Source organism: Nuphar pumila, chromosome 4 (genome assembly GCF_984573655.1).
Source record: "Nuphar pumila chromosome 4, dmNupPumi1.hap1.1, whole genome shotgun sequence".
Taxonomy (NCBI): Eukaryota; Viridiplantae; Streptophyta; class Magnoliopsida; order Nymphaeales; family Nymphaeaceae; genus Nuphar; species Nuphar pumila.
The window spans coordinates 32,405,391-32,421,910 of record NC_143252.1 but is presented as its reverse complement, the minus strand read 5'-3'; the positions used below and the strand labels follow the sequence as shown (position 1 = coordinate 32,421,910).

At 36.6% G+C, this 16,520-nt stretch overlaps 1 protein-coding gene and 1 long non-coding RNA gene across 2 annotated transcripts; both read right to left on the bottom strand.

The window, feature by feature from the left end:
- Positions 1-6,859: 6,859 nt before the first annotated feature.
- LOC149839868 (uncharacterized) lies at positions 6,860-8,150 on the bottom strand. Its single transcript, XR_016431516.1, has 3 exons — positions 7,938-8,150; positions 7,186-7,242; positions 6,860-7,100 (listed from the first exon to the last, which is right to left on the bottom strand). It is a non-coding gene; the product is annotated as an uncharacterized LOC149839868 (long non-coding RNA).
- A 2,830-nt stretch (positions 8,151-10,980) lies between these two features.
- Positions 10,981-11,478, bottom strand: LOC149839867 (uncharacterized). The gene has a single exon (XM_090004944.1). The coding sequence runs from the start codon at positions 11,476-11,478 to the stop codon at positions 10,981-10,983; it is 498 nt and encodes a 165-aa protein (XP_089861070.1).
- Between the last annotated feature and the right edge of the window lie 5,042 nt (positions 11,479-16,520).

Here is a 16,520-nt window from a genome sequence, read left to right as displayed (position 1 = left end):
ATATCGAACAAGCATTTATATAAGGCTTAAACAATTTGCACAAGCATTCATAAATGGCGATCACGATTTGCAATGAGATCTATCTTTAAGACAATGAGTTTTGTCTAAGTGAACCATAAGTATCATCACGATTTACACAATGACGTATGAAGGCTATGTGCTATTGCGATTTGCTTTTACGGGCAGTGTCTATGTCAACGCAATTTCCTAATCGCTTTTACGGGCGATTGGGGTTGAGGGTTTAAGGATTTTGGGTTTTACTTCAACAATACAAAATGAGTTAAATTCTTAAACATAAATCAATTTCGTTCGCAAATACAAATAAAGACATATCATTCTCGCCGTAACTTTATAACCACAAATCCACATGATTTACAACCACATTCATATAGAAAAAATATTAGTATTAAGTTATAATATCAATGGGAGGACAATTTCGTCGAACACATATATATCTTTTATAGACTCAATTTTTTATAGAAGAGATCACCAAAACATTCATATCGTTCATCATCGCATCCTTCTATGCTGAGGATACATCCTCTGCAAGCAAACGAGCTCGAGGAAAATGGCAGCCCACTACACCATTTTCCTCTGACTGAGGCTGATTCTTCGAGACTCTAGCATTGGTGCGCTCTTGACAATAACCTTCAAAGGTCATGAACCATTTCCTTGAAGGAGCTGAAGGGCTACATGATAGATCTTTCACCCTATGTATTTGTCATGAAGTATATCGAAGATTAGGCAGATATTTTTTCAACTATGAAGTATGGTTTGCGAACAATGTAAGGTCTGATAGTAGGAATAGATCAAATAGATGGACATCTGCATCACTCCCCCTGTCTATCAAGCACATATAGAAGGAACACAGAAGAATAAAGAAGAAAGAAAAATACAAGGAAGAAGAAGAAGAAAGAGAAGAAGAAGAAGGCGGAGGAGAAAAAAGATAAAGAAGAAGAAGTTGCGTTGTCGCAGAAAAGAAAGAGGAAGAGAGGTTAAATAGATTAGGGTTTTAGACCTGGACAATGGGTCAGGTCGGGTAGAGTAGGATTTTATATATAGATCTATATTAGGGTTTTATATTTTGCAGAGTTTTAGGCACGTGTACAGGCATCGACACGATGTGTAGTCTTGGTAAAGTACAAATTCAATTAACAATTGCAAAACGTTATGAGTAAATCGCTATATTACATATCGATATCATTCATATAGACAAACAAGGACATGTCTTCGTTTAGTGTTTAGTGCTTATTGTTTAATGTTTAAGGTTTAGAGCTTACTGTTTAGGGTTTAGGGTTTAAGAAGCTACCAAGACAACGATATATTTTTGTTTGTCTTTGTTAACGATAGCGATATTTAATACTGCAATTGACAAACTTTGTATTTTAGGTTTATGGATTTTTGGTGGAGGAAATTAGATTTAGGGTTTAGGGTCACGATCTTTGTCTATGTGAACGATATAGTCTATCACAATTTACAATTTCATGCCGATTTAAGTCATAGTTGAAAATTGATTTCGCTGCCATGATTTGTCTGATCACGATTTGTGTTAACGAGCTTGGTCTAGTTAATGATTTTTCTATCGTGATTTACACGATCATATATAAAAGACGCAAAAGATGATGAAAAATAATTCCAAACAAGACTTGCTATCATGATTTGACTGATTCGTCCTATCACTTTGATTAGTTTTGTATAAGGAAGATGAAATGACATTTATTAACTTCATTATTCCGCAATGCAATTTATTGGCTCTCATTTTTTGGTAACTGGCGTTATTTGTTTGAATACTGATGATCTATGAAACAACGTTTCCTTCATATATGAATGACATATCGCACAAGTACTGGATGGTGTGATTATCCTTTACTTCGTGAACGAGTAACAAACATATCGACGGTTTCTTTATAAACCTTGTGTTCGTAAATTAAACATATAACCTGCTTCATTGTAAATGGTGTATCGATATCGATGAAGGAGACGACAACATCTACATGACCAACGATGACGATTAAGGCGTATATTGTCTAAACATTATGTACATTTTCTTCAAAATTCATCTCTTTTATGTCGTTTATGCGATTTGTGTTGTGTACTGTATAATGGAATTTCAATATCATTTATTGAATATTCTGCTAATGTCAGTGGAACATCCACAAAAAAAGTTGGGCGAAAACTCAGCAAATCACTTCAAGACAACATCAATCGGCTGCAAGATGAATTCTCAGAAAGGAACACTATCAGTAATTTTGTTCATATGAAACCACTATCAGTTATCTATTTATGTATGCCATGGGTATGTACGTTAACAAGTTCATATTTGTTGCAAACAAACTATATTCGATTTTATCAATTATATTAAAAGCAACGCAACAATCAAAACTAGAAGCATTGTCAACCCTTATTTCATGGTATATCAGTTCGCTTTTATGTTTGTTTTGATTTTTGATTTATTCTTGGTGCTGTGTGTTTTAACATTGCTATTATCACTGTTTTGGTCAACAGAATATCATACATCGATTGCCATACTTCATTAGACCATACTGGGTTAACGATGATCATTGTGGAGACTTTTGGTCAAGTGAACAAACCTCTTGTGCAAGGTTACGACATAGCAGTCCTAACACCATTTGTATGATCGATTTGCGGATATTGATTCCTACACTCTGGCAATCTGAAAAGCATTGGGTCTTATACGTGATGGATTTACATGAAAAACAACTATGGTGTTACAGTTCGTTGGACTTACACAGTGGTTTACAACTTGACATTTCACATTTTGTAAGATTCCATCTATAAGGATATTGTATCATATACGGTGGTCAAGAATTTACTTTCTTCTGCATTAATCACAGGTCGGTTGCGTCAAAGACATTTTGGGAGTCGACGTTAGCAGGTGGATCTTTCACTTTGCACATGATGCTCATTTACAAAATAATGGCATCAATCATGGCGTATTTGTCATGAAGTATATTGAAGTGATATACAATGGTTGAGAACCTTATTTCGATGTTGTATGCTCTTTATTACCCTCTGTTATTGAGGACTATATATATATATATATATATATATATATATATATATATATATATATATATATATATATATATATATATATATATTGGTGCTACATTATATTTTTGTTGCAGGTTGATATGCTTGGATTCTACACAGAACTATGCAGAAAATTAATGACGTTTCTAATTGTGGAAGAGAAAATAACTCAGCTAGCAAAAATACCTAAAAGGCAACGAACGACGGGCCCCCCCACGCAAGAGTAATTTGATGTGCATCGACTTCCAGTAGATTTTATAGACTGTATAACCAAATTTTGTATAAACAATTCTTGTAGACTATGTATACAAATTATGTAAATATCACTAGGTTTAAATAAATAAAATTTTAATTTCACTAAATACGCCAATAAATTGGACTGTTATATAGTAAAAGCAAATTGTTGTTATGTTTGCCCTTCGTAAATGAAAATCGTTCAAGCGATTAACGTTATGTAAAATGAAATTGGGTCATGCAAAGAAGCATGACAACTAACTTGATGGTAATACTTAAAAATAGTCCACACGCGATTCTTGTGTTCTATAGCTCGCTTTCGAATTGATTTGAGTCTGTCATAAAACAGAAAATATAAGACACTGCATTAAGTTTTACAAGAAATACAAACATTCTCCCAACATTGATTACATACCAAAAGACTTGTAAAACTGAAGCTATCGTTCTGAGAAATCTGGTCGGGAGGATCGAAGGTTACAACGTTAGAAATTACGTCTGTGGGGTATTGCTACATGTTAAAAATTACACAAGATTGATATTGATAAGCTTCACGTAATGCAATTTACATGGGAAGCAATATAATGTCTTACATACCTATTCATGCAAAAGGCTTTGTTATTTTTTATTAGAGGTTGTTGTTTCTTAGACCTTTTATTACCAACCAATTCTAATGCACCATTTGCCCTCCAACGACTGCGATCAAAGGCATATTTTCTTTTGATACCCTTCGCTTGGTGAATATTTTCATCATAATCAACAACATTCACTCATGATTTGTTGAAGATGATATTTACGCTTCGGCGCAACTTCTCAGAAGTGGCAAGCATGGTTTTCACCTACGTTGTTCAATCCCATTATCCTGGACTGATATTCATGAGCTGCAATAGACTGATGGTGAATTAATTGCACGTTTTCAAGTAACCCCCTTGACGATTTTCTCATGCATACATAGGCTTCTTCGCTTTTTGATGCCAAATCTGCAACATGCATAAATGACCTACATAGTTGTTGGTAACGAGAGACTATGTGGCACTTCTCATCAACACCAGATTGACTGACATTATCCATATCCAGCAGTTCAATCTTTGCTTGTCTCCTCCATCTTCGCATTAAATATGACTTAGGTATTTCTTGTATCTTCTCTTGATTAAGTGCTTTTAATGCATGACGACATAAAATTCCTTTGAATTCATACATTTTGCATATACATTCAACTTTTCTATTGTCAACATTGTACGCGATATGTACTTTTTGCCTTTTCTATTGCTCTTCGCCCTCCCATAAAATATGGTATTTGTGCATATTCTCAATTTGCATGAGTTCTTCTATGTTGCAATTCATGATATGTATAACATCTTTCTTAATCCATTCAAATACAGTTAGTGTATACAGATCTGCAGGTCGCATCAATATTTTCATACCCAAAGTTACAAGGCATGTATTGAAGCATTTCATATCGTGTTCAAGCTCATTTTATCTTGGACCGTCTACAAATAATTCATATTGTTTCATAAAGCAAAACATTGTTAAACATGAATACATGGTTTTCTTCGGCATGGCATGCATAGATTCAGCTCTTTGTGTGCTTATCATACCTGCACAAAAGTATTCTCTTCCATATGCTAATGCCCACTTCTCTTTTTCTGCATATAAATTTTGTAACCACAGACAATCTTCAAGGTCGTATATTTGAATCATTTCCTCTCAATCTGACATAAAAGTGACCTCGTCTACGCTCTCAAGTACACACCTTGTAAACTTTTTGTCAAACCCTGTCTTCTGATTAAATATGTGTCATGTGTTCTTTGTTGCATTTTGAAAGATATACCACAAACATAGGCGATGATGTGCATCTGGCCACACATGAAACACTGCAGCTGCAATTGTGTGATCACCATCTGTAAGTACAACTTCAGGTTGCTTCCTATTCATTGCCTGTGTAAATACTCTGAACAACCACTCAAAACTTTCCTTGGTCGGGTCATACAAAAAAGCATCGCCTAATATACAACTCTATGAGTGATGGTTCACTCTGATAAACTGCACAAATGACCACTGTTCAGTATTAATCTTCACTGTCGTATAAAAAACAAGCACATCATTGAAGCATTCATAATCTACTCTTGACTTTGAATCTGCCCAAAACATATTCACAGCATATCCATCTTTATCCAGTTGCATTGCACTAAAGAAATCAGGGTCAATGCTTGATTTCTTCTGTAAGTAATCAACCAAAGAACATATTTCTCCATTTTTCATGTTATCTGTCATCTTCCTTCTCAAGTGGTTTCTTAGATCCATAGGTGTGAATGACACATTCTCGTGACCACCATCTATGTGCACAAACAAATTGTATGTCTTTCTTGGTGCAATACCGACACTATCAGCTATTTTAGCCATTACAGCATGCACTACAGTTACTTTACGATGTGACCTTAACATAGGAGTCATAAATGAAGCAGATAAATCATGATTATGATCACTGATTAAAGTATAAACTACATATTTCTCATTTGAAAGTCTTCTTAACACCATTCTCACTGGACATCCACATCTTGATTTTGGCATGCTCATTGTTGGATTTCCAATTGATTTCTTTCAACCTTCCTTAGAACAAACATATGTCTTTCTCACCACGACACCTTGTGCATTTTTTGACCAAGAAAACCTTTTAACACTAAAGTCAAATTTTAAGGCATAATCATTGTAACATTTATATGCAGCATCCTCAGTATTAAATTGCATTCCTTCTACGAGAACAGAGTCAGGTGTACTATCATATACATTCCCATTGTCTGCACCTTTATCAAGTGTACTGTCAGGATCGTCTACCTCATTATCGAATTGCATTTCTTCTGCTGGAACATTTAAGTCAAGAGAGAATTCAATGCTTGCACCCTTGTTATCATGTGCATCATTAGTGCATGTGTTCACTTATTCAGGTGCATCATTAATACATATGTTCACTTCTCCATATGTTTCAAATGATTGAGATAAATCATCTTCATTACAACAAGATGATAAGCTCACCACTGTTATAAGCAAGATATCAATTTGCGTTAGCAGGCACATACATTTACTATGATTTATTCAGGATGCATATTGTTATTTGCAACAGATACTGATAAGGTTAAGCAAGTCAAAGAAACGATTTAATGAATTGCAGTATAAAAGCAACTGCGGTTTGTTATTTGCTTATACTATGCATCGAGTTGTTACTTACCATGCCAATAAAAGAAATGACATGTCGTACATGTGTGTTGACAATGACACTTTAATTATATCTACGATGTTGTGAAGCAAGTTCAATAGAAAACGCTAAATGAGCAGCGATTTGAATACGAAAATCACCACCGCAAGTGCGTAAAAATGTATTTCTGCACGCATATGTTTTAAAAGTCTTTCTACAAATATATACTACAAAACACATAATATCTTACAAATCGATATATATATCGCATAATATATTACAAATCGATACGACAATTCAGCATAATACCTTACAAATTGATATTACAAAACACATAATATCTTACAAATCGATAAATATATCGCAAAATATATTACAAATCGATACAAAAATTCAACACAATAGCAAACAAATCGATATTAAAAAATAAAACAATATCTCACAAATCGGTAGTATGTTACTAAAACCGCGATTTGAGATACAATGCAAATACTGAGTGAATGGAGGATACCGGATGGGGTAGAGGCCCTTCCTCGCATTTGTAAACAAGCATTCTTGTCAACAGGTCCCAGCGTCTTACAAATATTGATAAGTTTCCAACCATCAAAAGGACAAGATCCACCTACAACAACAAAACAACGCTTTAATGACACTCAAGACTACCTACGTCCTTCAATGATAGCACAATGACATGGAAAGGTACTCACGACGCCTTAATGACATTGGTTGGAATGTTTGTGAGTCATTGCTTTCTTCCATAATGCCTAACGACAATGAAAAAGAAGAGAATACTGTAAAAAGAAATGGTTGACAAATTCGCCTATGACGCCCACCAATGATCGAACCAGTCGATCACGAACACGAGAATGTTTTGTAACACAAGGCAGGAACGAGAAGGCGACAATGTGTTGTAAAACAGGCTAAAAAACAAGACGGAAACATCGACTCGAGGCGACGACAAAGTTTGTGTTGTCAAAGGGAGCTCCTGTTACAACAGATGGCGCAAAAGTTTACTGCTTATGGTGAAAATGGAACGTTTGGACTTTGAAGAGTTAACATCATACTTTCTGAATGGAGGACTTTTTTTGTCCTTTTCTCGAAACGTCGTTTCCCTTCTTTTGAATGGAGGATATTTTTGTAATTTTCTTGAACCGTCGTTTCATGGCGAGCATAGCAGGAAAGGGTACTTAAGTCTTTGCAACCGCACCAGATTCCGATGTTAAGTGATGCCAACACACACGGGGATACGAGCTCCACGAGCTCTTATACGTAGCGCTCATTGGGACCCCCAACATGAGATGTAGCTAACGGCCGCCTTCGGGGGAGAACACACACCACACTCTCTTTAGTGGTGATTTTAAACCATTGCTGAAAGGTAGCGAGAACCAGTGGACAAAATATTTTTGTGTGCACGTTAATATCCTACCATGAAATGCACATAATGGTGTGACAAACTTACCAGCAAAATTTTGGTGGGTTCAGACCCAAATCCAACTATTTGGTGATGCTGTCAGCCAATTGACTGGACCGCCTGTTGTAAGAAAAACCATACTGGATCTGATAAATATCATGTAAAACGGACCCTGCCTATACCCGGCAAAGTAGCTACTTTTTATATTTTGTATATAGAAAAGTAGCGGATCTTAATCAAAACTTAGGTCCGACCCAGGTATAGGGTATGAAATTTCACAAACCACACAGACTCGTTATTATTAGGAAACTATGGGTCATACTCGGATTATTACTTAGATCTTCTTTTATTTCCAAATCCTGATTCTATGGGATCTGGTATGGTTCAGGACACACTTTTACATGCATAGTCTCTCTCTCTCTCTCTCTCTCTCTCTCTCTCTCTATATATATATATATATATATATATATATATATATATATATATATATATATATTAGAACTGAACATATTAGGGCTCATTTCTCGTTCTGACCTATTGGTTTTAAGTGTTTTATGGTTGATCTGAACCGTTATACATGTTTAACATGTTCGATTTAGGACCAGATTTTTGGGTATGGTATCAGGTTTACACCCGGGTCTAATCGGGTCTATATAAGAGAAACCATACCTGGATCTGATAAAAACTATATGAACCAGACTCGGACCATACTCGGTAAAATAATATTTTTTATCATTTTTATATTAAAAAATTGCAGGTCTTAATCGAAACTTAGATCAGGCCGAGGTTTGGTATAAAATTTTACAAACTATACCCGGGTCCATATATTAATCGGACCTTCGGGTCCCAACCCAGGTCTTAATCAGGTCTTATTTGTTACCATATGCGGATTCTATAGGGTTTGGTCCAGAACCCGACCCATTGACACCACTAATTTTTAAGAAAAAACACCTTACCCACTCATGAGCTTATTGGTATAAAAACTTTATGTCCTCCTTGTCTACCAAAAAGTACACCCAGCTTCAACCTCACCCAAGGAACATGTACTGGTGAGTTCAAATTTGTGACGTCCTTGTGTAATGTTTGTTCCAATTTTGACTCCAAATTGGTGATTTTTTTTTACAGAAAAGTGAAAGGTTAGGACTGACCCCAGTCCACTGTACTTTGTGTAGCCTGCAGGCTAACCCATGGCTCACAAGAAGTAGGGATGTAAATAGGGCGGATTGAGGATGGAGGTTTTGTGATTTTTGGCTGTTTTGACCTGATCCAGATCCAGATCCAAATCCCCTATCTATTTAGATGTTCCCGATCTAATCCCTTTGCATCCCTAACAAGAAGTCACAAGCTTGGGAATCTATGTATTCTTTTTTCCTTTTTTCTAGAATGATCTTCTGGCTTGATGATTCAAATCCGTCTCTGGATTTGTGAAGATCACGCTACGATCTACCAAGCTACAATCTATAATTCCAGCCTAATCTATGATCTAATGAAAAATAAAAGAAATTAAACAAAAATAATCAATGATTCATTTATCAATCTCTTAAAATAAAAGCCTCTACAACAAATATTTATAGGCAAAAGCTAAAACCCTAATCTAATTTGGATCTAAGATATTTTTAAATCTTAATCAAAATCCAAATTTAACATAAAACTAAATGAAATATAAATGGATCCGGCCATTTCAATTAAAATCCAAATTTAATAAAAAACTAAAAAAGAAATATAAATGGATCCATGAAGGAATCCTAGACCCGAATACATCTTGCTTCAGCCCTACGTCACTCAGGCTCTTTAGTTTTTTTTCTCTTGGTTGAGAAACCGAACTCACTAATGTAGGTGGAGTGAGTTTGACAATGTTCTTCACCTTAACTTTATCTACCTAAATGTCCCTTTGTGACACGATATGACCCAACACCATCTCCTGTTTTATCATAAAACGTCTTTTCTCCCAACTATTGAGTCAATTTTTGGAGACGATCCTCAAACGATAAGCCATAGACCGAGAAGTCATCCATGAAATTCTCTAGGATGTCATCCACCATCTCTGAAAAGATGGCCATCATACACCTTTGAAAAGTGGCCGACACATTGCATAGCCCGAACGATATACGTCTGAATGCGAAAGTGACATAGGGACAGGTGAAAGTGGTCTTCTCCTGATCCTCAGGGTGGGCGACCACTTGATTGTATCATGAATATCTATCCAAGAAACAAAAGTAACTTTGGCCTACGAGTCGCTCAAGGATCTGTTCTATAAACGGTAATAGAAAGTGATCCTTCCTTGTTGCGTTATTCAACCGCCTGTAATTTATGCAGACTCGCTACCCTGTGGTGGTTTTCATGAGGATGCTCTCTCATTTCTCATTCATTATCATGGTGAGCCCCGATTTCTTGGGAACAGCTTACGTAGGGTTGACTCACTGACTATAAGAGATAAGATAAATAATCGTTGCATCCAGCCACTTTACCACATTCTTCATATTTGGGTTTAGCCTCCTTTGCATCTTTCTGAAGGGTATAATACCCTCATCCACTATGATCCTATGCATGCAAAAGGAGGGGTCTATCCCCTTCAAATCATCGACGGACAACCCTATAGCCTTCTTATGCATATACAGGACTTGAATCAATTAATGTTCTTGATCGCTTGTCAGATTCGATGCAATGATAAGTGAGAGTGGATGTTGGTTACCTAAAAAGGCATACTTGAGTGAAACCGGTAAGGACTTCAGCTCAAGGATTGGCACACACTCCACTAAAGGTTTGGCAGGTCACTCTTTCAGGTTTGGGAGGGGCTTAAAAGTCTAGGCCAATCGTCTTTCGCTGGGTGAGACCACTATTACATCATTTAGCTCAAACTCATCCTCTCGGAGCAACCCATCATCCTCTCATCCTGAGAATGGTCACTCGACATCTACAACGACTCTTCTTCAACCAAGTCCTGGACAATGTCTACCTAGAAATAAGCATCATCGCCTGTAGGACCCATAACAGCATTGAAGATGTTTAGTCTCATCTTCTTGTTTCCAAAGAACACATCCTTGGCTCCAGTGCGACAGTTGATGCAAGAATTTACTATTGCCAATAAAGCTCATTCCAAAATCATGAGCGTCTGCCAGACATGATCCACGCCTTCCATATTCAAAATAATGAAGTCTACGATAAAGTAAAAGTCCTCCACCTTGACCAAGATATCCTCAAGGATCCCTCTTGGGACCTTGATGAACTTATCCGCTAACTGCAGGGTCATCTGTGCAGCCTTTATATCTTTAAGCCTGAAGGTGTTATAGAAGAAACCCGACAAGATATTGACACTTGCCCCAAGATCAAGCAAAACACGCTCAATGGTGATATTTTCTATGACACATGAAATAATCGGTGCCACGGGGTCCTTGAGCTTGAGTGAAATCTGATGCAAAAGCACTGAACTCACATGCTCAGCCATATACACTTGTTTGGGGACCCTCAACCTTGACTTTCGCTTCTGAGTGTAATGCTCCTTGAGAAACTTCGCATAGATAGGAACCTGCTGTATGTCATCTAGCAATGAGAGGTTTATATGGACCTGCTTGAATAACTCAAGCATCATTTATTTTCACTCCCTGCTTGGCAAAGGGTTTGGGATTTTCTAAGGTCTGAGGAAAGGGGTGATGCAATGGTATGGTGTGGACTCGGTACACACCGATCCACGATCCAGAATCCAAATGGATCCAAACGCATGTCGAAGCTTAAATGATACAGAGTCTGAATAAAACTCTAAGAAATAAATTTTCGGGACTCGTATGCCCTGTTTCAACAGAAGCGGTCCAAATAAAAGTCGTGCACAACTCACACAGTTTTTCAACGAATCCAAAAATACCAGATTTGAAATAGGGATGTCCGCTATATGGACTCGGAACCGGGACTGATAAACAAGTCCAAGATAGACTATCGGATTCCATGAATAGATTGTTTAAAGGGGTTTTTTACCCCTCAAACGATAGAGTTTGTTGAAACTCACAACTTACTAAATGAAGGTCAGATCTAGACCTTTCCAAAACACTAAAGATCATGATTTTTAGATATTTCTACAAACCGCTATGAATTTTTGAAGTTATAAAATGGTAATAGTTAATGAGCATGAAACAAAAAACTCCAAGCAAAATAACAGTAGCAGAAATCGATATTTTCGGAGTACAAAGACAATGATTTAACGTAATCTCCAAACATGAAAGATGTAGATTTAGATCTTAGCTTTTCACAGAATTAAAAAAATCTATTACTTGTTTTATATTTTGTAATTTATTTATTTTTTAAAAAAATGTGAGTATAAAATATTTCCATTTCTTATAAGAATTTGACTGCAGTTTTTTCGGTTTTAAAGTTATGTCACTAGAGAGAGAAGAGGTGCCTACCTTTCATGCTGAGAGAGGAATGAATGGTTGGACGATGTACGGACGAGCCCAAGGTCAGGTTAGTAGGCTCGAAGGATGCACTTGACTCGGTCCTCAACCACACCATGGTGTGGATATCGCACGAGCCCAGTGGTGCCTGCCACACCGTCCGCTACTAGGTGCCCCCTCCTACTCAGAGAGAGGTGAGGCTGAATATTTTCTATGAAAAAGAGAGAGGGTGGGAGCAAAGTAAAGTTGTGCAAGAGATTTATAGTGTTAAAAAATGAGATGAATATATGTGTATGAGAGAGAGAGAGATGGTGGATGGTTGAAATGAGTCTATAAGGTGCACAAAGTTGTAAGGGTGGTGGTTATTGGTCTTGAGAGTGTTCACAACTTGCTCTAAGCTGAAGGAAATTAACGAGGCAGCTCAACTATACCCCAACAAACACCTACAAGGGGGTATATTCCCCCAATAGGCACCCGCCTCGGTCGCTTGACTGGTAGCGGGCTTGAGGAGAAGGTGCTGTCCCCTTTGTCCCAAGTTTGACTTCTACTGAAGGGTTGAGTGTTTACCTTGCAGAGGGTGGACCCATTAACTAACCTGATTCTCAATGAGGTCCAATAAGTGAAGATGAAGAAATAATGAGTAAAAATCACTATTTTTTTTCAAAAAAATATCAAATTTTTTGTAGATCAAATATTATTGATGTGATCTATATGGTTTGTTTAGTTGGAAACTTGTTTTGAATCAAGTAATTAGGTTTTTAAAGAAGTCTAAAAATCAATGGCCTGCAATATGCTAAAAATTTATAACTCAAAATATCACATTTTTACATCAAAAAAGTTGATCCTTAGCAAACAAACCATGTTGAACACATCTATTTGGTTTGATTGAGTTGATACAACTTGCACCTATGATTTCTAACTCATTAGCTAGCAAATATTTTCTATAGGAGGGTCATTAAGTGACCCAATTCTTTGCGAGAATTCCTTGTCATCAATATATATATATATATATATATATATATATATATATATATATATATATATATATATATATATATATATATCATTTGTCTTCTTGTCATCATGAGGATTGAATAGAGAAAGGGAGGCTCATGAACCTCTTGATCAAGTGAGATGTGTGGTGGGGATTGAATAAAAATTGGTTATATTCCATATGACTTGATCTGCCCGCATGGATGTGTGTGTGATGAGATAGGCATATGTTGAATAAAAAAACAAGAAAGAACGAAAAAGCAGACACAATTAACGTGGTTCAAATATGTAATCTTACATTCATGACCAAGCAATCACGCAACAACGTGGTTGTTTCACTTCATTGATTCTTTGTGCACCAATTTTACAAGGTGTATATAGAAAGGTTGACAACGATAGGATTGCCAGCTATCAATACAAAGAAGGAAACTAAAAATGTGGAAACTGAATATATTGTTGATAATAGAATGGAAACACCTAAACTGCTCCTCAGTGATTGCCTGGATACACTACCGACTTTCCATCACTCCCCCTCAAGTGGGGCGTAGACATTGTAGCAGCCCCACTTGCTTAGGATGGTGGTTAATTGAAGTTTTGTAAGACGCTTAGTCAACCCGTCAACTAATTGATCTGAGCTTTGTGTATATGGCGTACTAATTTCTTCATTCTGCACTTTTTTCTGCACAAAGTGGCAGTCAATTTCTATGTACTTTGTTCTTTCATGGAAGACTGGATTTGCCGCTATATGGATTGTCGCTTGATTATTACAGTGCATGGGAACATAAGACAAAAACTTGAGCCCAATTTCTGCCAAGAGAGTTCTCACCCAAGTGATTTCACTAGCTATAGTGGCCATGACCCTGTACTTTGCCTTGACACTCGATCTAGAGACAACCTTTTGTCGTTTGCTCCTCCATGAGACTAGATTATCTCTCACATAAATGCAGTACCTAGTGGTAGATCTACGATCCAAACTCCATACCCAGTCTGCATCTGAATATCCTCTGAAGTCAACATGATTATTTCTCTTGTACCATAACCCTTGTCCTGGCGCCTTTTTGAGATATCTTAAGATCCTTTCTACTACATCAAAATGGTGTTTGCATGGTTTATGTATGCACTGACTCACCCAACTGACCGCATAGGTAATATTTGGCCTGATCACTATCAAATAAATAAGTCTTCCAACTAGCCGTTGATATATGAAAATGTCAGATATTGGTTCATCCTCAACACTTTTATCATTATAATTGCATTCAATAAGAGTATCCATTGGCCTACATCCGAGCTTCCATGTTTCTTTCAGCAAATCAAGAGTGTACTTCCTTTGTGACATGAAGATCCTTTTTTTTTTAATAAGCAAATTCAATCCCTAGAAAGTATCTCAGCCTTCCCAAATCCTTTATATCAAATAACTTTTGAAGCAACTCCTTGGTAGCCTTTATATAGCTGTCATTACTAACTGTGATGATCATATTATCTACATAAATAAGCACCAAAACTACATCATCTCTATTTTTATAAATAAACAAGGAATTGTTGGCTTTACTTCTAATGAAGTTGTTTTGCTCAAGGGCCTTGCTTAATTTCAATTGCCATGTACGTGGTGACTGCTTTAACCCATATATTGACTTTTCAAGTCTTCACACCATGTTTGAAGACTCTTGGGGATGTTCTGAGGGCAATTTCATATATACATCTTCATGTAAATCACCTTGTAAAAAAGCATTCCTAACATACAACTGAGACAACGACCAATTATACTTGCAAGCAATAGAGATAAGTATACGCACCATATTCATTTTCGCCATCAGCGCAAATGTCTCCTGATAGTCCACCCCTTGAGTTTGCATGTACCCTTTGGCAACAAGCCTTGCCTTGTGCCTTTTCACAGAGCCATCACTATTATATTTAGTCTTCAACACCCATAGACATCCCACAGCTCGCTTTCCTTCAGAAAGTTTAGTTATATCCCACGTATGATTCTGGTGTAAGGCATTTAGCTCTTCTTTCATCGCCTTCACCCAAATGGGATCATTTTTTGCCTCTTCATATGTGGTTGGTTTCGGCTGGTTCCCAATGGCACTCAAATATGCAAAGTATTCACTTGAAACATTTTTGTAATTCATATGTTTCTCAATCGAGTGTGAGACAACACTATAGGTAACTTAATCACTCAAATAGCTTAGAGGTTGGCTGACACATTAAGATCTTATCAACTCAGGCATGCTAGGCGCTATCTCATGACTTTCATTTATCCTAGGTTTACCTTTAGTGTTGTTGGGAACAGTTTGAACATGTTCACTAATAACCGGGTCATACCATTTAGAAATTGTCTATATGTCATCATAAGAGTTCATGCTAAGGAGCTCAACCTCCCCTTGTCGTTGAGATTCTCCATTGTAATTTTTGAAGAACAGTATAGATTCATCAAATTTCACATCTCTTGAGATATAAACACGCTTCTCCTCCATGTTGTAGCATCTATATCCTTTCTTACTTGTTGAATAGCCAATAAACACACATTTTTGGGCTTTTGGACTAAGTTTGTCACGTTCAGTTTTATCAACCATTACATAAACTGTACTTCTGAAGACTCTTAGGTGGTCTATATTAATCTTTTGGCCTTTGAAAATTTGAAGAGGTGACTTACCTTTTAACTGGCTGCTTGGCAGTTGATTTATGAGATAGCATGCGGTCATGACCACGTCACTAAAAAAATATTTAGGCATATGGGATTGAAAGAGCAACAATTGGGCTGTTTCGAGAAGGTAGCGATTCTTTCTCTCGGCAACCCCATTTTGTTGAGGGGTTTTAACACAAGTAAATTGATGTTCCATGCCACTATTGTTCTCAAAACATTAAAAAAAGGTGTTTTTAAACTTAGATCCACTATTTGTCCATAAAATTTTTATTTGAGTGTCAAATTGAGTTCTTATTATATTGTAAAAGGGCTCAATTTTTTTAAAAACTTGATCTTTGGATTTCAACAAATAAAGCCGGGTCACTTTAGAACAATCATCAATAAAAGTCAAGTAATATTTGAAACCATTGTAGGACTCTATAGGCATTGGGCCCCAAACATCAGCATAAATAAGATCAAACTGTTTTTCAGCCACATTATTAGACAAAGTAAAGGATGGTCTAAACATTTTTGAATACTGACATACTTCACAAATACTATGATCAGAAATAGAAATATGCGGCAACAGAATTGAGAGAGTTTTATTTGACAGATGACCCAACCGTGAATGCC